This window comes from Rhinatrema bivittatum, chromosome 2 (assembly GCF_901001135.1).
Source record: "Rhinatrema bivittatum chromosome 2, aRhiBiv1.1, whole genome shotgun sequence".
NCBI classification, from domain to species: domain Eukaryota; kingdom Metazoa; phylum Chordata; class Amphibia; order Gymnophiona; family Rhinatrematidae; genus Rhinatrema; species Rhinatrema bivittatum.
This window is the reverse complement of record NC_042616.1, coordinates 100,477,248-100,503,312: the sequence shown is the minus strand read 5'-3', so window position 1 is coordinate 100,503,312 and position 26,065 is coordinate 100,477,248. Positions and strand designations below refer to the sequence as shown.

General features: G+C 48.4%; 1 protein-coding gene across 3 annotated transcripts in view; it reads right to left on the bottom strand.

Annotated features, from left to right (window-relative positions):
* The window catches only part of DNAJB6 (DnaJ heat shock protein family (Hsp40) member B6), a 320,695-nt gene that overhangs the window by 164,546 nt on the left and 130,084 nt on the right, over positions 1–26,065 (bottom strand). Inside the window, exons 6-8 of one of the 3 annotated variants that reach the window (XM_029588504.1) lie at positions 24,068–24,130; positions 23,608–23,749; positions 12,529–12,599 (exon numbers count right to left, since the gene is read on the bottom strand). In XM_029588504.1, coding sequence (XP_029444364.1) covers positions 12,529–12,599; positions 23,608–23,749; positions 24,068–24,130 — 276 coding nt within the window. Of the gene's footprint in view, positions 1–11,873; positions 12,600–23,607; positions 23,750–23,998; positions 24,131–26,065 lie in introns of those variants that run through there. The other 2 variants (XM_029588503.1, XM_029588505.1) reach the window with 2 other exon arrangements.

Here is a 26,065-nt window from a genome sequence, read left to right as displayed (position 1 = left end):
CTGTGCAGACCATGAGAAGAATAGCCTTCCACAAGCCCAGTCCAATGTAATTTTACTTTGTTTAAACACCCAGATATCCACCCCTCCAGTACTCTCCCAACACCACTCATACCCCCACTCACACACCCAACTTCCAGCTTGGTGCCCTCTCCCACTGAGTATTTTTGGCAGATGTGCGCTGTTAAAGATGATCATTGTACCCAGACTTCTATACCTCTTGCACATGTTACCTTGTTGACTCACGGTTCGGGATATACAGCGCCTGCGTGGGGGCCTCTCTAGGTTTATCTGGAAGGGTAAGAGGGCACTTATAAAGTATGCTGTTTTGGAGCACTCTAAGGAGGAGGGAGGTTATGGGCTGCCCGATTTTAGGGTCTACAATGTGGCCTGTCAAATGAGGTTTGTGGGGGAATGGCTGGTTGACCAATATCGTTACTGTTCTCCGGGTCTGTTGAATAGCATGGCTGCTCCATGGTCCCCTCTCTCTCTTCTCCAGCTGCACCCAGCAGGCCTACGGGCGTTGACTTTTCCCAGATGTTTGATGCATCCTTGTATAAAAGCCTGGCGGTGGTTGCGGCGACAGAGCGGCCTCCGTGGTATCACGTCCCTGTTAATGCCACTGTTAGGGAATTTAGACTTTCGGCCAGGTCGGGACTGCAGGGGTCTTTTCCAACAGTGGGCGCCTAATGGGGTAGTATATCTTTTCCATATGTTTGACCCTGAAACTCATAGCCAGAACTTTTACACTTTCTCCCAAACATTTCTTTGGATACCTGCAAGTTCGAAACTACATACAAGTGTTCCATTGGACTCAGGAGGAACTGGCGGCGGAAACTCTATTTGCCACAAAATTGTTTGAGAGGGCTCTTCGCGCTAATACTATCACTGGTTGGAAGCGACTTGGAGTGGGATATAAGGGTCGGGACCATCAGACTCATTTGGCGTCTCTGTGGTCGGCTATTCTGGACATCGACGTGACCCCGGACCACTTGAGGCGCTGGTTGGAAGCGACTTGGAGTGGGATATAAGGGTCGGGACCATCAGACTCATTTGGCGTCTCTGTGGTCGGCTATTCTGGACATCGACGTGACCCCGGACCACTTGAGGCGCTGGTTTAAGTCTCTACCCACACATAACCCGGATTTGGGGCTCTGGGAGTTACAATTCCGACTTATCCACCTTGTGTACTATGATGATGTTCGTCGCTTCCGAATGGGGCTCACAGACTCTCCGCTCTGCATCAAATGCGGCAAGGGGGAGATCACGTGATGCAGTGAAGGGGCTCAGACGTGAGTTTTCCCTTCTCGGCTTCCCCACCTCCATCCTACTCCATCTGTAGCTCTACACTATCCTGATTTACCAATATTCTAGTTTATCTCTATTTGGGAAGTGATCACGCTCTATATTTCGTGTAAGATGACCTCCAGAACTGCACAGAAAGACAGAGAAAAGGAGAAAGCTCGATCGCCTGAGCAGGCCCAGGAGGAGGAGCAGGCCATGTCAGAAACTAACCCAGCTGTCGCTCTGGCAGAGATTCGTGCAGCGGTCCGGGATGCGCTGGGGCCCGAACTCCTTACTATCTCTAACCAATTAATTGAATTAAATGCCTCCATTACCGGCTTTGAAGCTCGATTTACTACCCTGGAGCAGCGCATCTCAGATGTGCAAGATGAGCAGGCAACTGCCCGGAGGGAGCTCGATTCAATTAAGGCCACCCTCGAAAAACACACCGCTCGACTAGAGGACCTGGAAAATCGGTCCCGACGTTCAAATTTAAGATTCGTGGGGCTTTCGGAGTCGGTGGCTGAAAAAGATCTGGCTTCCTTCTTAGAGGAGTGGTTACCTAGGGCCTTAGGGCTCCCACTGGCACATGGGCCTGTTCGGGTCGAAAGGGCCCACCGTCTAGGCCTACAATGTTTGGAGGACGCGAGACCCCGTGTAACGATAGCAAAGATCCTCAACTTTCAACACAAGACTGCGATTCTGAGAGCGGCGCATATCGGTAAGGGCCTGGAGTATGAGAACCGTAGAGTATTGGTGTTTCAGGACTTCTCTGCCAGCCTGAACCAACAGCGGAAAGCCATGACGCCATTCTGTACGCGCCTCTATGGCCTTAACATCCGGGCCACTCTGGTATACCCGGCGCGTCTACGAGTCCCGACACCTACCGGAATTCGCTGGCTTAATAACCCAGTGGAAGCTCAAAAGTACCTGGAAGATTTGGACTCTGCCTCGTCGGGACCGGCTGCAGCCCCACCATTGTAAGGTTAGCGGGCGTTGGACCTGGTTGGTAGGTCCACTAAGTGGGACCATGCTTTGAAAATGGCGGCTGTCACGTGCGTCAGATGGCCGCACCTACGAGGTCCCTCTCTTGCTCCGGCTGCATCTGGACTTCAGCATCGCTTGGTTTTCGGTTAGGTCTGCCGCGGCGGCCGAATTGTAAGCAGGGGGACCCTTGACTTTGGCGGAGGGGGGGCTCTCCCACTATGCTTTGGCGGCGTTGTCAACCGAGCAGGAGCCCAATGCCCCAGAACTGCGCTGTGCTTAACTTTCTTTTTGCCATGATACGGTTCCAGCCTCCGTTTGGTGGTCCTTTACCCTCAGATTTTTTTTGTTGTTGTGTGACATTTTTTGTTCCTTTCTTTCCCGCTGCTTTTCAATTTGTTTCCAGTTGGGCAGCTTCTTCGGGGACTGTTCGCTCGCCCACCTAGTTGGACATCACAAACTGGGGATTTTTGCTGTTATCCTGGTCGTACACCCCGGTACTCCTAAGACCGGGTTTTTGTTTTTTTTTGGACTCTAAACATGGTCACAAGGTTTCTAGTGAATTTATAATGCTTATACTCGTACTCAGAGCATTTTTCTTTCCATATTTTTCTCTGTTTTTATTCATGGAGGGGGGGCGGGGTGGAGGGGGGGGATAGTCGTATGTATTAAAGTGATCTCCACTATCCCTTGGGATGCGTATGGTTAGGTGTTGGGGGGAGGGGGGAAAGGGGGAAGGGGGATATAGTGTGGGGGGGACGGGACTTGGTAGCTCAATTGGGCATTCAGCGTTATATTGGGGTCGCTGTTGGGGCTGTTTTTGATCGGTTTCTCAGGGCTGGAGAGGGGGACGTAGCGGGGATTTTAGCTGGGAGAATCCCTGTTATTTATCTAACCTGTACTTTTCTTTCCTACAACACTGATGAGTTAAGAACTGGGTAAACAACAATTATGCTTGTTTTCATGGAATGTTTGTGGTGTTAACTCACCTATCAAGAGAACAAAAATTCTCACTCTTCTCAAGAAAAAATCAACAGATTTAGTGTTTCTTCAAGAGACGCATCTCACTGATGCAGAGCACCAGAAATTGGGTCGGGACTGGGTGGGCTCGGTCCATTATGCCTCAGCATCTCTAAATCTGCGGGAGTGGCTATATTGATTCATAAACGCTTACCGTTTTCCATTAAGCAGGAAATCAAAGACCCAAGGGGTAGATTTATTCTCTTGGTCGTAGAAATTTTTCAGCGTACAATGGTGTTGTGTAATCTATATGCCCCCAATAACCCTAGTATGCAATTTTTTCAAACTATCTATGATCATTTGGTGCCCTACATGAACCAGTCTTATTCTGGGAGGGGACTTCAACACAATCCACGATCCTCAATTGGATAGAGGAGGGACAACCAGTAAAGGGAGGGGACACTGGGGTAAACCCTTTTCGTTTATTGAGCGGGAACTGCACCTTCAAGACGCTTGGCGTACTTTAAATCCCATGGCCACCAACTTTACTCACCTATCACGGGCGCACGCTTCATACTCCCGCCTTGATTATTTTTTGATCAGTACTGGATTGTTTACCCACTTAACTGATGCAGGTATGGAGGACATAGTATTGTCGGACCACGGCCCGATTTGGGTGGAGCTGACTTGGTCATTGGGGAATAAGAAGGCGTTTCACTGGCGATATCCGTATTACTTGGCTGAGGATGTCGGTTTTCGAGCTCACCTTCAGGCTAAGTGGCAGGAGTATGCTGCCTGTAACAGTCAGCATGTGGAAGATCCGGTCTTATACTGGTATACTTCTAAGGCAGTTATGAGGGGGGAGATTATATCTTATGCGGCACACAGGAAGAAAATGTTGGACAAGCGTATTCTCACCCTGAGCTCCCAACTCCGGTGTGTCAAGCGGAAATTACTCTCCGACAATTCGCCGACCCAGCGAACTTCATATATTTCATTGCAAACGGCTCTTAATTCGCTACTACACCAAAGAGCAAAGAAAAGTGTGCTCTACTATCAGTATAAATTGTTTCAAATGGGGAATAAACCGGGGAGAGTAATGGCCAACCTCATCAGAGCGCGAAGGGCACCTCACTATGTTGCTGCTTTGAAATCCCCCACTGGTCAATTGGTCACGGAGACTCCCGCTGTTTTAAAGATTTTTCAGGATTACTATGCTTCTTTATATGCTGCAGATACTCAGGATGTGGATCGTTGCCAGCCATTTTGTGCTAAGGTAGACATACCCCAAATTACTCCCGAACAGCAATGTCAATTGAACCAACCGATCTCTGAATCAGAAATTAGGCAGATTATTGGGCAGAATAAATGCTATAAGGCCCCAGGACCAGATGGCTTTACGGCCGAATATTATAAGGCCTTGACAGATGCCCTCATAGGCCCCCTGGCTAAAAATTTCAATGCCTTAATTGACCAGGGTTCCTACCCGGTTCATGGCAATATGGCCCATATTACTCTCATTCCCAAGCCCGGTTGCGACCCGCAGTCTCCTGATGCCTATAGACCGATATAGTTGCTGAATGTAGATCAGAAAATGTTGGCCAAGATTCTGGCTGATAGGTTGGCCCTGGTCCTTCCCTCTTTGATTCGGGCGGATCAGGTAGGGTTTGTCAGGAAACGATACGCCTTAGCTAATATTCGGCGGGTTTTGGCAGCCATTGCCTTAAGTACTCATTTTCAAGTGCCGTATCTGGCCCTCAGTTTTGATGCAGAGAAGGCCTTCGATAGGGTGGCATGGCCCTATCTATTTTATATTTTGAATGAGATGAATATTACAGGCTGGTTTCAGGGGGCAGTTCGCTTGTTGTATCAAGACCCAGAAGCGAGAATAGTGGCCAATCAGTCATGCTCGCTAATTTTTCCATTCAGCGGGGAACCAAGCAGGGGTGCCCACTTTCCCCTTTATTATTTTTGCTTCAGTTAGAGCCCCTCCTCCTGGCCGTCCAGGCGGCTAGAAACATTAAAGGAGTCCGATTTCAATCTCAAACATTTAAATATGCGGCTTTTGCCGACGACATCTTGGTTTTTTTGACTGATCCTAAATCCTCTTTACCTCCCTTGTTGTCCCTCTTCAGTGACTTTGGGTCCTTTTCTGGTTTTCGCTTAAACCTGGATAAATCTGAAGCCCTGGCATACCCTGACTCGCTGCGAGAAGATTGGGAGGACCAATTTCCTTTGCGTTGGGCCCAGGGGTGCATTCGGTATCTGGGAGTTTACTTGTCCATGGATATATCGCAGCTATATGCTTTGAATGTACTTCCCTTAGTAAAATTTACCTTGACCGCATGCATAAATGGCGGGCCCTGCCACTGTCATTAGGGGGCCGCATTCATTTATTTAAAATGATAATTTTGCCTAAGTGGCTTTATGCCCTCCAGAACTTGGTGTTACACCTCAAGGTGCGGGACATACATCAGATAGAGAGGGGAATGCGGAAGTTTTTTTGGAGGGGAAAAAAATCTAGGATAGCGCTCCGAAGGTTGCAAAATCGGTGGGGGGCAGGAGGCCTTAATGTTCCTGATTTTCGATTGTACAATTGGGCATGTAACCTGCGAGTGGTACGCGATTGGTTGGTAGGGGATGGGTTTTTCATTAATTATGCCACAGAGAGTACACTTGTGGGCCCTAGCCACTTATATTTTGCTATGCAGACTACAGCGGATGGAGTGAATCTCCCAGAGCCCTTGGTGGGGTTGATTTTTCCGTTGCGGCATGCCTGGTTTCATCTTTTAAAACTATTGCACTTGCCGAACGGTTGTGCATACTTCTTGCGTCTGCAATGTAACCCTGACTTTTCTCCAGGCTCAACCTCCAAGGCCTTTAGGATTTGGGCGGCACATGGGATTACACAACTGGGCCATGTTTTTAATACCTCGGGGCAGTTATTTACCCCTCAAGAGCTGTCAAACCTCTATGGACTGGGGAATGTTTCTATGTTTGCTTATACACAGTTAACACATTATGTTCGTTCAGTACCAAAGTTTAGCTTTTCGCTTGAAGGCCTTCGTGCCATCATGGACTGGTTTTGGCTTGAACGAACACAAGTGCCGTCCCTGTCGCACTATTATAAAAAATTGCGTAACTTGAAGGCTGTTAACCCATGCTCGCTCATTGCGGAACGATGGAATAGTGAGGGGGCTTTCCGAGTCACAGATGTTCAAGTGGGAGCCAGTCTTCGGCGCATTGCACAGGTCTCTCCCAACTCCTACTATCGTGAGATGCAATACAAATTTCTCTGGAGAGCTTATGTGTCGCCACAAATGGCCTTTCATTTAACTTTAGTGCAGGTGACCTCGTGTGGGAAATGTAATAAGGCAACGGGCACCCTCTCTCATGTGTTCTGGGAATGCCCCCTTGTCCAACGGTTTTGGAAGCGCATTGTAGCTTATTTGACAGGTTTATTGGATATCTCTGTACGATTGTCACCACTCTTGGTACTTTTTGAATGTATCCCTCCGTTGCGCATTCGGGAATTGGGTCCCCGGTCTGTTGTTTATGAAAGCTTGTGTTGTAGGGAAAAAGCTGATACTTCTGCACTGGAAAGAACAGTCTGCGCCCTCCTATTGGGCATGGCGTAATCACTTCCACCGCCTGGTGCAGATGGAACAAATGACAGCGCGGACGTCTCCTAGCCATCGTCGCAAGTTTCTGCAAATTTGGGACCCTTATTTTCAGGCGTTACCGCCTCGTGCACGCAGCTGGATTTTGAATGATTAATGAACATTGTGTTTCCTTCTCTCTGGACCCTTTCAGCCCTGTCTGAGACCCTGATACAGTATTGGGGGGGGGGGGTTTGGGGGGTTTTTTTTTCTCCTTCTGTAATATGGGGGGAGGGAGGTGGGGGGAGTTCCGTGGTGCGGGAGATTTGTTTGCTGATGAGGTTGGGTGTTGAAGAACAACAGCGCCCAGCTGGTTGTATTGTTTTATATGGTTTGTTTGCAAAATAATAAAAATCGTTAAACATAAATGCGGCAAGGAGGAAGGTACGTTGCTGCATCGTCTTCTTCAATGTACAACCGTTCGCCCTTTCTGGACCCAAGTACTGCAAGTTATTTCTCAGTGTACTAGTATCCCTACTCTGCATTCGGCTCTTATGCTGCTGACACACCCTCTCGGTGGGTCCCTGCCTGGTCCTCTTTCCAAGGCAAAGTTTGGCCGTATGGCAATGCTATTGGCCTGTTGGACCATTTTGTCGATTTGGGTAGAACCGACAACAGCTCCTCTTCTCGCAGCTTGGTACCATCGGATGTCCTTGGAGCAGCAAATGGAACATATGGATTGTCTCTCTGGACACCGCGCGTGAGACAAGTTGTATGAAGACTGCTGGCAGGGGTTTTTTTTAGGGGCTTATCAACTGAGATTCAGGCAAACCTAAATGTTGCAGGATATTCAAATGTCTGGGCCTAATTCCCTTGGTCTCCCGGGGGGGGGGGGGGGGGGAGAGAAGTGGATGACTATTGTATTTTCATTTAATTGTACACCATTGTGATGGTCTCACGGCTGATGTAACGGTATAAAAAAAACCTAAATAAACTGTAAACTATCCTTCTCTTATGATTTCCAATACCCATCTGTCTGACGTAATCTCAACCCACTGCTGGAAGAAGAGGGATAGTTGAGCCTCTATCTTCTCGTCCTGTGGATGGGTCGACAAAACGTCATTGGGAGGTTCGGACCGAAACTGAACCCAAAGCAGCTCCTCTTTTTAGCTGTCAACTCTGAAAAGGACAGACCTTCCCGAGGACCGGGCTGTCTGAAATGACAAGATCCCGTGGGGCTGAAAGTGCTGGGAGCCCCTGGCCAGACCCCTCATAGGCAAGGGGCCTATGAGGGGTCTGGCCAGGGGCCTTTTTCACTTATCTTCCAGTAGCTGGGGAACTGGAAATTCACACCATTTACTGGCCAGCTTTTCCAATTTGTTTCCAAATAGGAGCGATCCTTAAAAAGGCATCTTTGTAAGGTTTGCCTTGGAGATTGCATCTGCCGACCAACTGCGTAGTCATAGCTGTCTTCTGGCCGCCACCACTGAGGTCACTCCTCTGGCCGAAGTATGGACTAAATCAGAGCCCGTGTCTGGTAGAAATGTGGCGGCTGGTTCCATAATCGCTCTGGAAATCACTCCCGAGTCAACCAACTCCTGAGAGAAGAGTAGGCATGAACAAGCTACCAGGACACAACAAGAAGCAATCTGTAAGGTCATTGCTACCGCATCAAAGGCTTAAGGATGGAATCCATCCACCTATCGCATGCATCCTTTAAGGCCACTCCTTCTACTGGGATAGTTGTTCGCTTAGAGATGGCACATGCCAACACATCCACTTTAGGGAAATGCAAATGCTCTCTCACTGCCAGGTTCAGTGGATATAGAGCTTCTAATGCTCGTCCCCCTTTAAAACTTGCTTCCGAGGCATCCCATTCCAGGTCATTCAACTCCTGGTTGGCTTCTAAGTACAGGAAAGTAGCAAGAGGCTTTGTGTAGGGAGATCAGAATGGGCTTCTTCTTTGGTCCCGACATGGAATTGGTCCACGGGACTCCCAGCATCTTCAGGATCTGGTAAAACAGGGCCGGCAATTTGTCTGTATGAAAGAAACACAATATGGCTCTATATGATTCTAACTCCAGGGGAATTTCCCCCTCTTCCAAAGGCTCCATATCATCCTTCGTCTGAGCCATCTGGGTCCCTACCACGGATGCCCTTGGTAAGGTGAGGCATACCTCATGGTCTGCTGATAGGATTGGGAGAGGGAGGGGGATACCAGCTGAGGTTCTGTCTAGACACAGGCAAGCAAGGCAGTAGACTGAGCCTGTACGAAGGCTTGTAGCCCCTGGAAAAATTCTACCCAGGAAAAGGCAGATGGGTCCATGCCTAGCCCAGGAGGTACTGCAGTAGGTCCAGCTGAATTTCCCTCTCCCATGGATCATCCAGTCAAGAGTGTGTTCAGATCCGGAGTACTTCCAGTTAAGGCAGAGCCCAACCCATCATCTGAATGGGAGGAGCCATGTTTCGCAAAGTCCAAGGAAGCCAACTCTCCTTGGGCTCCCTCGCAGTGTTGGCATAAATTGGACTCCAGGTCAGGCTGTGACGACCCTGATATGACAAACAGTGCCAGTGAGCAAGGCGCTTAGGTTTCTTTGTTGCCAGCACCATTGGCGGTGGAAACAGTGTATTTAAAATCGGCTCGCATTTAATTTATGCGCACAAATTTTGAGCGCCCAGGCAGGGTGCAGAGAGGCGCATACATGCCTGTGTGTCCAACTTTCCCTGTATCTCGAGCTTACTAGGTTGTGCACGTATCTACACATGCGGCACGTGCGCACAGCCAAGATGCTGCGTGTACCAACATTCTATGGAGGGCAACACAACATGCACAAAGAAACAAAATGACGCCGCAGCAGCCTACCATGCGGTGTGCCAACCAAGCCTAAAGCGAAGCCTACCCCACCAGGGGGCTGCTCAACCTGCTCAGAAGCCCATTTCCTCTTACCCCAACGGGACTGGGAAGGACATCGATATGGCATGTAGAGCAAGGAGACCAGAATAAGTCTTACTGAAACCCGTCTATCAGTCTCTGAATCGGGAGGTAATCTTTTCTTTAAACTTACCTGGGCTCAGTGCTTACTGGCTGAGTACAGAGACAGTCTCTGGCTGCGGGGGTGGGGAAAGAGAACTTTGTCCGTCATCATCATGCTCTGCTTCCTGCACCCGCTGCCTTTCAGCTGCCTAAGCAGAAAAGTCCATGCCAGGAACTGGCTACAGGATCAAGGCACACCTTTGAGGGATCTTAGAAATCGCCTCAGGAATTCTCAATTGGAGGAGGGACCTTTAGGTATCACCACAGGAAAGCAGGGCTCAATTTTTCTCCAATTTAAAATGTAGAATTTCTCCTTCTAAAAAGTACAGCAATCCCCATAGGGACAGGTGCGTCCATCTGCTGGAGATGGAGAATACTGGAGGGCTGAGGTCACTGCAGGGGTATATGTAGGGTGATGTCAGCCATGTAATCTTACTCAGTCTCCATCTGCTAGCAGGGGAGCATAACCCATTGGTCCTGAGTCCATCTGGCTACATGCTAGGAAATTGATATTAAACTAGGAAATAAAGCACAAAGCCAAGAAGCAGCAGTCAAACCTGTGCATAAACTGCTACACATTTAACCAATATGGACAAAAGGAACAAAGCTGTCATCCTTCCATTGCAAGCAGCTTTATTCTAGCATTTTAAATATTTACTTTTGCTCACCTATTCATAAAATTATCAGTGAAGTGTTAAAAGTAGAAAAAGGACCATTAATGAACAAGACAAGGGCTTAGAGAATAAGACTGCTCAATGCACTGCTGTTTTTCTTAGAAAATGGATGAATGAATGAGAATTAAATTACACTTTACAAAATGTATTAACAGATCTTGCTAGTCATCTTTTAACCCCAGAAGCAAAAAAATAACAGCAGCGAGTCATCTAAGGGCAAGAAGCAACAGCTATCACCACTCGAGTTACTTAGCAAAATGTTTCATAATTTCACCACTCTAACACCATGCATCTTCAAATGAAAACTGGTTAAGATATGGAGAAATAAGATCACAGGATATTACGGCAGATTGCAGAGAAAGTGTCAACTGGAGTCAGAAAGGAGATTTTCACAGAGCAGCAGAAATGGCAACTCCAGAATTACCATATAGGCAATCAGACGGTTAGAACTCAGACTTCTGCTCATTGATCAATCTAAGCAACTATATAAAGCTATAGAAACATGGAACTTAATTTTTTTTTACTCTACATACTTAACTGAAAAAAAAAATCTGCATCCATGTATATGTAACTTTGTTGCATTTGTGGTTGAGTATCATCAGTAGCAATTTCCATTCCTACTTTCTTTCTTACTCATTTCCCAGTTCTTAGAAATGTAAATATTTAAAAAGTCATCTTTCATTTACATAGATAAGGGGCCCTAGACTAAGAGTGAAGAGGAGGAAGAAATGGTTCCTGCCCTTCTGTGAATCCTTGAATTAAACAAAAAAAACAAAACATGACCAGATAAGATTTAATCTACTCAACCAACAGGGAGGAAACCCCAATTACTGAATTTGGTTAATGTAGTTAAAAAATGTTTTGGGGTTTTATTTTGTTTTGGTTTGTCTATTCTCTTACAAAGGACATGCTTAGTGAAAAATCATTGAAAAACATGAAAACTTGTATATCTTCATTTTAGGCCATTTTAGAACTTGGCAGTTAATGCTAAGTAATTCAAGCCTGCTGGCTTGGAACATACCTCTGTATAATGGGGATTTACACACACAAACAACTGTCAAGCTGTTCTGTCAAGTCAGCCTTTTCCAACATGCCCCTTTAAGTGGGGGATATTTGGTAGAGATGTCAAGAGCTTTGAAACTGGTCCTTTGTAGATATCCTTACAGTTACAACACTAAGATAAAACTAGGGTAACATTAGACAATAAGCTGTTCTTTATCACTGTGAAGCCATCAAGGAAAATACTTTCCCAAGCTTGGTAAAAAAAAGCAAAGCGATAAGCATATGGTTTCCCCAAAATTAATACCCAATCACACAGACACAAGAAAACCATCCATGAAATAATGCACCACAAACATAAGCATTTATTCATTTCCAAATGTTTAGCAAATGACAGAGACCCAGTCTGCTTTCCTTTTTTTGTTTACCTATGCTTGGTGATATTAAATAAACAGTTCTCAAAAATGTACTAAGTGGTCAGTTATCATGCATGGCTAGAAAACATACTGAAATGCATCATTGATATATTAACAGCATCCACTTCTAAATGCTTAAAAAATAACTGAGATTCTTAAAACTTGTGCTGGGAATGTTACGTTCACAACAGATTTAGAAGTTACTACTTGGCTCACATTTCAAACAAAATAGATAAGCAAGATTCATGCTATGTTAGTATACAATTTTTCCTTGCACTACCGAAAGATCACGGTTCACCTTGAATTAACTTTAATAAAAACAAAGTGCATACAGAAATATACAACAATTTTAAGAAAAAAAATGGTCCCAACAATTAACTCAAAGTCTATGACAAATATATCCAATGAGCTTTTTATAAATACTTCTCAGAATAGGTACAATTATAGTCAAAGTACAGTTCTTTTGAAATCTTCAAAAAATGTTCCTGTTAATCCACAAATAGTGCTCGTTTTAGGTAAGCATTTCTGTTAAATGCGTGCGTTGAACTACTTGTTATCCAAGCGTAGCAGCTGCTCCTTACCATTAATTGTTAAGGATTTTAATTGGCCATCTTCTTCAACTTCTATTCTTTCTTGTCCATTCTCAACAATTCTGTAGGAAAAATATATTAAATCGTTTTCAAAAGACTTTGCAAACATTTAATTATATAATAAAAAAACACACACTGGATGCTATTTATATGCTAGTTTTACTCTGTAAAAAAAAAGTCTATAATAAAGAAAATTTTACATAAGAACAACTTCCAATTGTTTCAAATATGGTAAAGTGGATTAATAGTTTCTCTTTATTGATAGAGATGCCTAAGTATAAAGGATTCCAGTAAGTGCTATGGCAAAGTATTACTCTGCTGATTTCCAAGGTAATCTAAATACCAGTCTCTATGCAACATGCATAGAGACTAGTATTAACATGGCGTGAGGCAGAGTTGACTTTCCTCCCCCCTCCGGCCTATTTTCAGTGCCAGGATTTCATCGAGGTGGATGGCCCTCCCTGATGTCTTCGGCAAAGGGGGGTGTGAGCATCTGCACCAAGGCAGTTGATATCATAATGTGCTGGTATTCGCCATCTTTTGCCGGTAACCGCGTTGTCACACATCATAACCTTTGTCGGACCGACAGGTAATAATCTGGTGAACAACTGCATTGAGTTGGCAATAGTCCTCTCAGTCACTGTGGAGGTGGGTGTGTGGGCTGGGACTACCAGGTGGAGCTTGGTGGCCATAGAAACCCAGTACCTAGGGGTGAGTCGAGCGGCACAAGCTGAGTCTGAAACCAGCACTGCTGGTTAAGGCAATAACCTTGTGTACGAGTGCAGAGAACAAGTTGAATGACTCACCGCAGGCGGACACCCCTAAATGAGGTAGTGTGAGGTAGTGCAGCATTTCATTTAAAAGTAGACACTGTCTGGGGGAATTGAAGGGAGGCAACATTTTCCTGGCAGCTGCAGGTAGAATATTTACACTGTTATTGGCCGCACCCTATCGGTAAGGCTGAGGTTAGAATTCTCTGGTGGGTGTGCAAGTGTGTTTGATTGAAGGCGCATACAGGCTTCAGAGCATCCAGGAACAGACTACCATGGCCAACTACAGCTTGAGATCCTGGTCTTCTTACAGCACCGCTATTCGGGTGGCTCCGGCAACCACAGCAGGGAAAGGGCGACCCAAGGCACGGAAGGGCCTGTGAAAGACCATAGAATGACAAGAGCAGGGGCCTGAGGCAGAGCACAGTTGTCCAGTGGTTCACTGCAGCGGAGGGGCAGAGAACACCTGAAGGATAGAGCAGGAAGTTGCGACTGCAACAAGACAGCAAGGACGTGCATCAATCATGATGGGTATAACAACTGCAAGTGGCAATGATTTCAGAGGAGGATTCAGGGGTGAAGCAGGGCAGCCATGGTATGTGCCACCATATTCTTGGGCTGGCCTGCACAACCAAGCGTTTGTCCTGACTCAGTGGTCAGTTGGACCACCATAGGCCACTGGCAACTCGGGGCAGGGCCTCCCCTAGACCCTCGCAATCTAAGGGCATCGACATAACCACAAAGGGGTGGGGGAATGGGGCATATTGGGCCCCACAGATCTTCCCTGGCCCATCGGGCTCCTTTCCAGGCTATCCCCAGATGTGGCCTGCATGGTGGGAGTCTGTGCCTGCTTGGCATGGCAGCACTGATCTTAGACCTTGGCATTGGATATGATGGTGTTGGTAAGGCATGATGGAGTGATCCCACGGGTCAGGAGGAAGTGCGGCAGCAGGTGGCGGCTGATGAGCTTGCGACACCGGCACAATGTTGAGATTACTTACCTGATAATCTCGTTTTCCTTAGTGTAGACAGATGGACTCAGAACAAATGGGTATAGTATGCTCGTGCTAGCAGTGGGAGACGGATCTGACGTCAGCACGGGTATATATACCCCCACAGGAAGCGTAGCAACTTAGTAATCTTCCTTGCAAAAGCTGTTATGGATGTGTGTACTGACGCTCAGTGAAAAGTGAAACAGGATTCCCCTGACCGATTGATAGGAGCTGGAGACCGCCAGCATTCCCAACCGGAAGGCGTTGACACCTGGTAGAGTGTACGCTCTTTATGGAAACAGATGACATGGCTTACCTTGAATCGGTGAAACCCATGTACACTGGCAGCTGGGCGGGATGCTGAGTCCATCTGTCTACACTAAGGAAAACGAGATTATCAGGTAAGTAATCTCAACATTTCCTGCCGTGTAGCCAGATGGACTCAGAACAAATGGGATGTACAAAAGCTTTACTCCCAGCCTGGGCGGGAGGCTGCTTGCATCTGTACAAAGGCATGAATCCCCTTAAAGAGATCCACCCAGGAAATGGAGGCGGCCTCTAATCGCCGGGGTACGATATCCCCCGGGATTCCAGGTTGGTCGAGACTGCCCGCTAAATCCGGGGTAGCCCCTGGGGAACTGTCAGCGAATCGTGGCTGAGACTGGTCCTGGCCCAAGGCTCCCACGGCCTCCTCACATTGGGCACATAGGGAGTCTGGCTCTTCACTGTGCGTGGCTCTAAGCTGGCATGCAGAGCAGAGGCCGAGGGCTTTAATGCCGAAGGCAAGAGGTGCCCCTGCTGAAGACGCTGAGGAGTTCTGTTCCATTGAAAAATATGCGCTTACTGAGAAGCGGCAGCAATATACACTTAATATAACAGGCGCTCAATAAGCGGCAGCAATATACGCTTAATAGAACAGGCGCTCAATACAACAAACGCTCAATAATATGCGGCAGCAATATACGCTCAATACAACAGACGCTCAATAATATGCTGCAGCAATATACGCTTAATACAACAGGCGCTCAATAATATGCGGCAGCAATATACGCTTAATACAACAGGCGCTAAATAATATGCGGCAGTAATATATGCTCAATGATATCCAATATGCTCTCAGCAATAGGCAGCTAGCAATATACGCTCAATGATATCCAATATGCTCTCAGCAATAGGCAGCTAGCAATATACGCTTAATGATATCCAATATGCTCTCAGCAATAGGCGGCTAGCAATATACGCTTAATGATATCCAATATGCTCTCAGCAATAGGCGGCTAGTAATATAAGCTTAATGATATCCAATATGCTCTCAGCAATAAGCGGCTAGCAATATACGCTAAATAATATGCAATATGCTCTCGGCAATATGCGGCTTAGCAATGTACGCTAAATAATATGCTCGGCAATATGCGGCTTAGCAATGTATGCTGAACAATATGCAATATGCGGCTTAGTCATAGACATGCGCCTATCATGGGCGCTCAATACCTGAGTAAGGCCAACAAAATGGCGCCCTTCCACAGCGTGCCGCACAGGCCACGCCGCCGATCCTCGTTCCTCGGAGACCAAGAGTAAGAGATGTACACCTTACCTGATCCTCTGCGCTTCCCGGCTGGAACCCGGGCGGTCTCCGGCTGCGGGGGGAGAGGGCAAGTACCTTCACCGCCGTGCTTTGAGGAAATGCACCCGCTGCCTTGTCCACGCCGGGACCGAGGCGCCTCGTTCGCCCCGCCCGAGGGCTACGTCCCTGCCGCGATTTGGCCACCGGACCGAGGACTTAGACCTCCGGGGGATCACGGAAATCACCCCGGGAAACTCAACTGGGGGAGGGACCTTAGGGTATCACCGCAGGAGTGCGGGGCTCGAAGGTGCTGTAGAAGTTTAGTAAGAAGAAAGTAGAAAGTAGATTTGGAAACACGCTCAGCGAGCGTGCAGGCTCTCCAAACTACTTTGGAGACGGAAATTACTAAGTTGCTACGCTTCCTGTGGGGGTATATATACCCGTGCTGACGTCAGATCCGTCTCCAACTGCTAGCATGAGCATACTATACCCATTTGTTCTGAGTCCATCTGGCTACACGACAGGAAAGCAGCGATTGCTGCTGGACATACTGGGGTAGATTTTATAAATTTACGTGCACGCGAACAAAAGTACTGTGGAGATTACTTGCCTGATAATCTCGTTTTCCTTAGTGTATGCAGATGGACTCATTACAAATGGGTATAGCGTGCTCGTGCTAGCAGTTGGAGACGGATCTGACGTCAGCACGAAGTGCAGCAACTCAGTAATCTTCCTTGCAAAAGCTTTATGGCTATATGTGTGACTGACCGATCGATTAAATGAACATGATTACCCTGACCGATTGATAGTGGCTGGAGACCGCCAGTGTTCTCAACCGGAAGGCGTCGACACCCGGCAGGGTGGATGCCCTATATAAGAAAACATGGCTTACCGTGAGTCGGTGAATCCCCATGTATACCGGCAGCCGGGCGGGATGCTGAGTCCATCTGCATACACTAAAGAAAACGACATTATCAGGCAAGTAATCTCCACATTTCCTAGCGTGTAGCAGATGGACTCATTACAAATGGGATGTACAAAAGCTACTCCCGGACTGGGTGGGAGGCTGCCCGAGGTCCATTTAGGATTGCCCTCGCAACTGCTGTGTCCTCCCTAGCCTGGACGTCCAGACGGTAGAATCTGGAGAAGGTATGGAGGGAGGACCACGTTGCCGCTTTACATATCTCTGCAGGCGACAGCATCCTAGTTTCTGCCCAGGAGGCCGCTTGGGCCATGGTAGAGTGAGCCTTGACCCGTAGAGGTGGTGGTTTTCCCGCTTCTACGTAGGCAGCCTTGATAACTTCCTTGATCCAGCGAGCAATAGTCACCCGTGAGGCCGCTTCTCCTTGCTTCTTCCCACTGTGAAGGACGAACAGATGGTCCGTCTTTCGTACTGCTTCCGACATTTCCACAACCTGCCGATGTCGAGATGGCGCAGTCTTCGACCTTCTTCTGACTTCTTCAAACCTTCCCTGGTTGGCAAGGATATGGTTTGGTTGAGGTGGAAGTGTGAGACTACTTTGGGTAAGAAGGAAGGAACCGTGCGAAGATGGATAGCCCCTGGAGTGATTCTGAGAAATGGATCGCGGCAGGACAGCGCTTGTAGCTCGGAGATGCGGCGTGCTGAGCATACGGCCAGCAAGAACACCATCTTCAAGGTTAACAAATGGAGGGACAGGCATCGGAGGGGTCTGAAGGCGGGTCCCGCTAGGAATTCCAAGACTAGGTTGATGTTCCACAGGGGCACTGGCCACTTCAGTGGTGGGCGAATGTGTTTGACTCCTTTCAAGAAACGTGAAACGTCTGGGTGTGTGGCAATGCTATTGCCGGCGCTCCTGGGGCCGTAGCAAGATAGCGCTGCCACCTGAACCTTGATTGAACTGAGGGACAGACCCTTCTGAAGTCCATCTTGCAGGAAATCCAGAATGATGGGGATTTTGGCGGCATGCGGATTGGTGCTGCGAGTTTCGCACCAGGCTTCAAATACTCTCCAGATCCTTATATAAGTTAGTGATGTGAAGAACTTGCGTGCTCGGAGGAGTGTCTCTCTTACCGGCCCCAAGTATCCCCTTTTCTTCAGTCTAGCCCTCTCAATGGCCAGACCGTAAGAGAGAATTGAGCTGGATTCTCGTGGAGGATGGGACCTTGTCGCAGCAGGTCTCTGTGAGGGGGCAGGGGTAGAGGATCCCCTGCCAGTAGTCTTCTCATGTCTGTGTACCAGGATCTTCTTGGCCAATCCGGGGCCTCCAGAAGAACTAGGCCTCTGTGCCGCTGAATCTTGTGTATAATGGCACCCAGCAGGGGCCATGGGGGGGGGGGGGGGCGGGGGGGGGGAAGGCATATAGCAGGATCCCCGGAGGCCATGGCTGCACCAGGGCGTCGATCCCGTGGGATAGAGGATCTCGCCTGCGACTGAAGTATCTGGGTACTTGAGCGTTGGACCTGTCCGCTAGTAGGTCCATGCCCGGGGTCCCCCACTGATCCACAATCTGGAAGGCCGTGGGTGACAGCTGCTATTCCCCCGGGTTTAGGCTCTCTGCTGAGGAAGTCTGCTGTGGCGTTGTCCTTCCCGGCAATGTGGACGGCGGAGATGTCCTGGAGATTTGCTTCCACCCAAGCCATCAGGGGGGCTATTTCTAAGGATACCTGTCGGCTTCTGGTTCCGCCCTGTCGGTTGATGTATGCCACCGTGGTGGTGTTGTCCGACATCACTCTCTGTTTCGGAGTCCGTGGGCAAATCGCAGGCAGGCTAACCTGACTGCCCGTGCCTCTAGTCTGTTGATGTTCCACCCCGACTCTTCTCTGTTCCACCGCCCCTGGGCGGTTAGCTCTTCGCAGTGTGCTCCCCAGCCGCTCAGGCAGGCATCTGTAGTGAGCAGGGTCCAGGTTGGGGAGGACATCCTTGACCCTCGGCTCATGTGGCCGGGCTGCAGCCACCACCGTAACTGATACCGTACTCTGGCCGGTAGAGGTAGATGCACGGTGTAGTTCTGTAATCGTGGGCACCACCGAGATAGGAGGGCACGCTGTAATGGTCTCATATGAGCCCGTGCCCATGGTATCACTTCCAGAGTGGAGGCCATTAGGCCGAGGACCTGTAGGAAATCCCAAGCTGTGGGCCGATTGGTGCTCAGCAGATTCTGCAATCGATCCCGGAGTTTTGATTTCCTCTTGGAGGTCAGGCTAATCTTGTCTTCCTGGGTGTCGAATCGGACACCTAGGTATTCCAGCGACTGCGAAGGCTGTAGGGAACTCTTGTTTATGTTGACTACCCATCCTAGGCTTTCCAGAAGAGATATAACTCTGTTCGTTGCCTGGTGGTTCTCCTCCGGTGACTTTGCCCTGATCAGCCAATCGTCTAGGTAGGGATGGATGAGAATGCCTTCCTTCCTAAGTGACGCCGCCACCACTACTATTACCTTGGTAAAGGTCCGTGGCGCGGTGGCTAACCCGAAGGGTAGAGCCCGGAACTGAAAGTGCTGATCCAGGACTTTGAAGCGTAAGTAACGCTGGTGATCCCGATGAATTGGGATATGCAAATAGGCCTCAGAGATCCAGGGATGTGAGGTACTCCCCTGGCTGTATTGCACGTTGGACTGACCGCAGAGTTTCCATGCGAAATCCTGGGACCCGTAAGTGCCGGTTGACTGACTTGAGGTCCAGGACGGGTCTGAAGGTGCCCCCCTTCTTGGGGACAATGAAATAAATGGAGTAATGCCCAGAATTTGTCCCCCATGCAGGCACTGGGATTATGGCTTTTAGGGACAGGAGTCTCTCTCCATGGTAGCTGCCAGCGCCGCCCTCTTGAGGGGCGGACAAGGCGATTCCACAAACTTGTCCAGAGGTAGATGAAGGAAGTCTAGGTAATACCCTTCCCGGACAATGGCGAGGACCCACTGGTCCGAAGTAATCTCGACCCACCTGCGGTAAAATAGGGTTAGCCTGCCCCCTATGGCTTCTTCCCTCAGGTGGGTCGGCTGATTCTCATTGTGGTGTGCGGCCGGGACCCGACCCCGAGCCGGTTCCCCTCTTGTTATGCCTGGTCCGAAAGGACTGGTTCCTGGTCTGAGGACGAGGTGCTTGGTAGCGAGTCCTGTAAGGATTGAAGCGTTGAGAGCTTCTACCTCTGGGTGGTCTAGGAAAAGGGCGCTGGGTCCTCCTTGACCTGTCTTCCGGTAGACGGTGTTAATATATATTTTAACATGTGTACGGCAGCTTGCTCTTACTATAGGTCACAGGCCTCTTCTTATCAGTTAGAATAACAATCTTAGTTCCATCCTTCCAGGAATGATGTCATCCGTGCTGGATGATCCTCTGGTAAGTTTAATTATCATAGTGCTTCATAGTGCTATCAATCCACTCAGCACTAGGTATTCTTACAACGGGGTAATGGAGATGCGCCCCATTTATTAGCCAATTTCTCGAGGTTGCTGCTGAACAGGAGGGATCCCTTAAAGGGCATATTCATGAGGCGAGTCTTGAAGGAGGAGTCGGCCGACCAATTACGTAGCCAGAGGTGTCTTCCGGCTGCCACTGAGGATGATACTCCTTTGGCTGCTGTACGAACTAGGTCGGAGGCAGCGTCAGTGAGGAATGAGAGGGCTGCTTCCATTTCTTCTCCCGGGGTGTTGTTCCTGGCTTGTGATAAGCAGGAACGCGTCACCACGGTGCAGCAGGTCGCAATTCGTAGGGACATGGCTGCCACCTCAAAGGCTCGTTTCAGAATGGCGTCCATGCGCTGGTCATGTGCATCCTTGAGGGCAGCCCCTCCCTCCACCGGAATGGTGGTGCGCTTCACAATTGCGCTAACTATGGCGTCTACCATCGGGCATGCCAGCAGCTCCTTGGTTGCCGGGTCTAAGGGGTACATGCTAGACAAAGCACGACCCCCTTTGAAGGAAGCGTCTGGCGCATTCCACTCCAGATCGATTAACTGCTGTGCTGCTTGTAGGAGGGGAAAATGGTGAGCCGTTGGACGCAGGCCCTCTAGCAGGGGGTTCATTCTAGGTTCCCCTGGGGTGCCCTGGTCCGGGATAGCCAGCTCCGACAGGCATTGAGAGACCAGGTCTGGAAGATCCTCCTTAGGAAAGAAGCGTCTTAAGGTTCGATATGGTTCTATCCCCGAGGGGAGTCCTCCCTCCTCGGGGGGCCCGCCGTCTTCCTCAGAATAATCCGAGTCCCCATAAGTGGGGCTTCCGGGTGGCCATGCGTAGGTCTTGAGGGTCCCGGGGCAGGGTCATCCGGTATGTATGGGTCCGGTTGGGGATCAGACTGCATCTTGACGAAGGCGTGAATCCCCTTGAATAATTCCACCCAGGAGAGGGAAGCAGGTTCCAGCCGTAGGGGCACCAGGTCTGTGGGGTTCCCTGGCTGCTCACCGCGGCCTGCTAGGTTCGGGGTGTTCCCTGAAGAACTGGTAGTCAAACTGGGCTGAGACCGGCCCTGGCCTGGAACTCCCAGGGCCTCCTCACATTGGGCACATAGGGAGTCAGTTTCCTCGCTCTGTGTGGCTCTGAGGTGGCATGCTGAGCAGAGGCCTAGAGCTCTTATGCCTGAGTCTGGAGGTGCCGGCTCTGCTGCCACGTGGGCTCTTACGCTCCATCGCGTCTGAGCTCCTATCAACGTGCGCCTACACGTATTAATATGCGCCTGTGAACGTGCGCGCATCAGCGTGCGCCTATGAACGTGCGCGCATCAGCGTGCGCCTATGAACGTGCGCATATCGATGTGCACCTATGCTTTCAACGTGCGCCTATCACCAGCAATGGGCACCCAAATCGTTTCGGGCGCCTAACATGCGCGCCTCTCGTCCCGCTTAGATCGAGGCGGCGAACCAGGGCTGGCGAGCAGGCAAAATGGCGTCCTCCTTGGCGGGCTGCCACGTAGGCAGACCCTGCTAATCCTCGCTCTTCGGAGACCAGTAAAGTAAAGATGTACACCTTACCTGATCTTCGGCGCTTCCCGGCTGCGACCCGGGTGGTCTCCGGTTGCGGGGAGGGTGATTACCGTCACCGCCGCGCTCGAGGAAGTGCACCCGCCTCTAAGCCTCGCCCGAACGTCGTCTCGCTCGTGGGCCAAGTCCTCACCGGGACCGAGGCTGCCTCTATGCCGCGCCCGAGCCCTTCTCACTCGGGGGCTAGGTCCCTGCCGCGAACCGGCCACCGGACCGAGGCACTCACCTCCGAGGGACCACGGAAATCACATCGGGAAACTCAACTGGGGGAGGGACCCGAGGGTATCACCGCAGGAGTGCGGGGCTCGTCTTCAGGTAGGATTCTTCTAAGAATTTAGTCGTTATAATTTGGAAAAACGCTCAGCGAGCGTAAGGTAGCTCCAAACTGCTTTGGAGACAGAAATTACTGAGTTGCTGCACTTCCTGCGGGGGTATATGAACCCGTGCTGACGTCAGATCCGTCTCCAACTGCTAGCACGAGTACGCTATACCCATTTGTAATGAGTCCATCTGCTACATGCTAGGAAAGCTGGATTTTATAAGATACGCGCTTAGCCACGCGTCTCTTATAAAATCGGCGCGCGCAAAGGGGTGCACATTTGTGCAACCTGCGCGCGCCGAGCGCTGCCTGTTCCCTCCGAGGCCGCTCCGAAATCAGAGCAGCCTCGGAGGGAACTTTCCTTCTGCCTCCCCTCACCTTCCCCTCCCTAACCCCCCCCCCCCCCCCCCTCCTTTGTTGGCAGATTTACGCCTGCCGGAGGCATGTGTAAATCTGTGAGCCAGCGGGCTGCTGGCGCACCATCACCCGACCCAGGGGCTGGTCTGGAGGCCTCGACCACGCCCCCGACACGCCTCCCGCCCCACCCCAAAATTCACTCTTCCCACCCGACATGCCCCCGACACGCACCCTTTGCAAAGCCCCGGGGCTTGCGCGCGCCACCGAGCCTATGCAAAATAGGCTCAGCGCACGCGGGGGGGGGGGGGGGGGGGTTGTGTTTTAAGGGTTACACGCTTAACTTAGGCCTGGAACAAGTGAAGCATGGTTCCAGGCCTGTGGCAGGGGTACCCAAGCTGGTAGGCACCTGGGGGGGGGGGGTAGATACCAGGGATTTAGGCAAACTGCATGTCCTATGGGACGGTACCGGAAATGGGCATAGGTTGCCCGGATATCATGGCCCCCTTGCTTGAATACACGGCGGGGGCCTGGGGCAGACTGTTTTGCTGTGACAAGGCTGACAGCAGTTCGATGCCCGGATGGGGCTTGCAGTATTCATATGTGGCTCGGGTACTGAGGCAGATCAGTTTGTGTTACTAGTCAATAAAAGCTGTGGCCTGTTTTCTCAAATACATTTCACAGTGTTTTTTATGAACTGTATTCTTGTGTTGTGGGGTTATGCATTGATGGCCGGTCGGGGGGCGGTGTAAGCTGCCAATGTTAATGATGTACTACAAGGTAACAGGTGAATTTTCAAAGGAGTTACGTATGTAAACATAGCCATTTTCAAAAGACATTTACCCGCGTTAAGTGCACTTAACACAGTTAAAGCCTATCAACAAATCAATGGCATATACTGTAGCAATTTTCAGAAGCCCACTTACACACGCAAAGTGCTTTTACACACGTAAAACTCAGTTTTACGTGTGTAAATGCTTTTGAAAACCATGCCTTAAGTGTTCATACTTACGTATTATAAAAGCCAAAACAGAAAATACTGCAATACTGAAGCAGTGTCAATTATAAATAAAACCCTTCACCTAACCAAAATCACTCTTGTGTTTGCATCACCATACCTCTTTGTAGTAATTTTTCTGCCATTAACAATTTTGCTAGAAGTAGATACTGATTTGAAGTTGCCCATCCCAGTGCCACCAAAGGAAGAGGAAGAAAATGAGGTAAAGCCGCCATGCCCCAGTGAACCAAATGAAGTAAAACCTTATGGAAGGAAAAAAAAAAAAAAAAAAAAAAGATATAATTACAGTGCACTTTTCCTCATTTAAACTTTTATGAGTATCTCTTCACAATACAATACTAGCGTCAATAATTTGAAACCATTCTGAGAGCAAATTTCCTTTTGCAGAGTTATAGTATGTTGTACTCAAGTATAAAAATGGAGACTATATGATTTTATTTGGTTGGTCCAAAAATATTTAAAAGATACAAAAGAAGTTTTATTTCTATTACCTGTATCAAATGGAGAAAAACTACCACCAAAAGCAGGAAATCCACCAAAAGCTGAAAAAAAAGGCCCACCACTTCTAGTTCTGTTCCCACGCTGACCTCTTCGGTTACCAAAAAAATCTTCAAAAGGATCCTCTAGGTAGGGGAAAAAAAGAAAAAAAAACTTGAGTCATACAACTAGGAATTACATTTTTCATGTATGTAAAAAGTAACAGCTTATAAATTTGATTGGGGTTTCTTACTTTGTGTCCATGTTTTTTTTATTTAAAATGTTTGATGTTTTACTTTCAATATAAATGCTAAAAGATTGTCACATTACATCTAAACTAGATTCATCCAGGTGATATACAATTAAAACAATTTATACAGTTTGAATGTGATTACAACTGCAATTGTGTAGCTTGGATTTAAAGATCACTATTTTGTCCTAAGACGGGTGAATTAGTGACAAATTGTTAAACATGCACATAATCATTTTTGCAGGTTCCTTGCTTCCTCAGCTATTTGAGTGGAAGCCCTATGTTAACTCTCCTAGAACCTAAATATTTACAAAAGAAAAACAAAAACAAAAATCCTTTTGATCAAAATATTTACTCTTAGTATTGTGCCATACTCCTGACTAACCCAGTATTTCCTAATCTTTCCAAGACCAAAGCATACCTACTTTAACAAAATGTTGTGTGGCACACCACCTTCCATGGAAAAGGTAGCGTGGACATGGAGAGGATTTGTATGGCCAAAAGAAGAGCTGGGAAACAAAGCCCAAACAGTTTCTTTTCCAGATTTTAAAACAAAGTGATAAGGTGTGGAAACACATATGAACTCGTCACAATAGACCAGCTCACTATATGCATTTTGGCAATTTGAATGTTTTATTTTCTACATCGCTTAGGCCGTATGTGTAAAGCGATAAATACATTTTAATAAATGTAAAAATAAAGTGTATGATAAAAGAGAATTTGGTGTGATGTGGGCAGCTGGCTAAGTTAATCACTTTGGCTACTGCATTTGGCTGCCAGATCTCTTCCACTGCTAATGCTACCAACACTGAGAAAATCACACTTCCCCTCTCACTCAGCTTAGGCTTGGGACATAGGCTTGAAGGACTCAAAGGAGGGCTCAGGATGGGGAAGAGTAGGTGATGCTGTGTGCAATGTATGTGTAAGCACAAAGCAGGGCCCATCTATCTGAGCCCTGCATGCTGCCATTAATTATCACACTCCAAGGATCATGCTGTAGCTAGGAAGAGGCAGCACACATCTTCTCAGAAAGGAGCTCCTATATGTTTAAGAGCCACTGCTGGTTGCTGAAAGTGCTAAGAGCAGAGCCCAGGTGCTGCCCTGGATCTGAGCATCAGGCAGCTGTGACTTTTCCATGGCTGACCTTATGAAGTCTGAAGGCATACTGGTTGGGAAACACTGCTCTAACCTTCTAAAGGCCCTTAGACAGCTGGATCAGGGAACACAAGTTCTTTGTTAGGATACAGCAGACTGTTAAAACAGTTTCCCAACCCAGTCTTGCAGACACACATGCAAATAAACCTCATGCATATTCACTACAGATACCCTTAAAACCACATGTGTTAAGAATTTCCCCAGGACTGGGTTGGAAACCATCAGGTTAAGAAATTCACCTGGCAGTTTAAAAGCCTTCGGCATGCAACATATACAGCAGAGGAACATTTTTTTTCCAAACCAGAACATTTTTACACTCATGGGTCTGTAGCAACATATTAATTCTGTGTACCTTAGGTGAGTGCATTCCAACAGAATTCAGCTATCAGGTCAGTTGCAATGCCATAAAAACATACTTCTTCCATAATAGTACCAACAGATCATACACAGTATCAACACCTCATATCAGATGAATCGTGCAGAAAACGGTTTATATCCTTACAGTCAAAGCATACACAAGTTTCAAAAACTACAGTTCCTCTACTGATAAACAAGTATGCGTCACTGGTGTTGCACCACATCCTGATAATCAATTCAACAATAGACATAGTGCATGAGTTAGAAGCCACTTAAACAGTAATGAAGTTTTCCCTGCATAGCTCAAACTTAGAGGGAA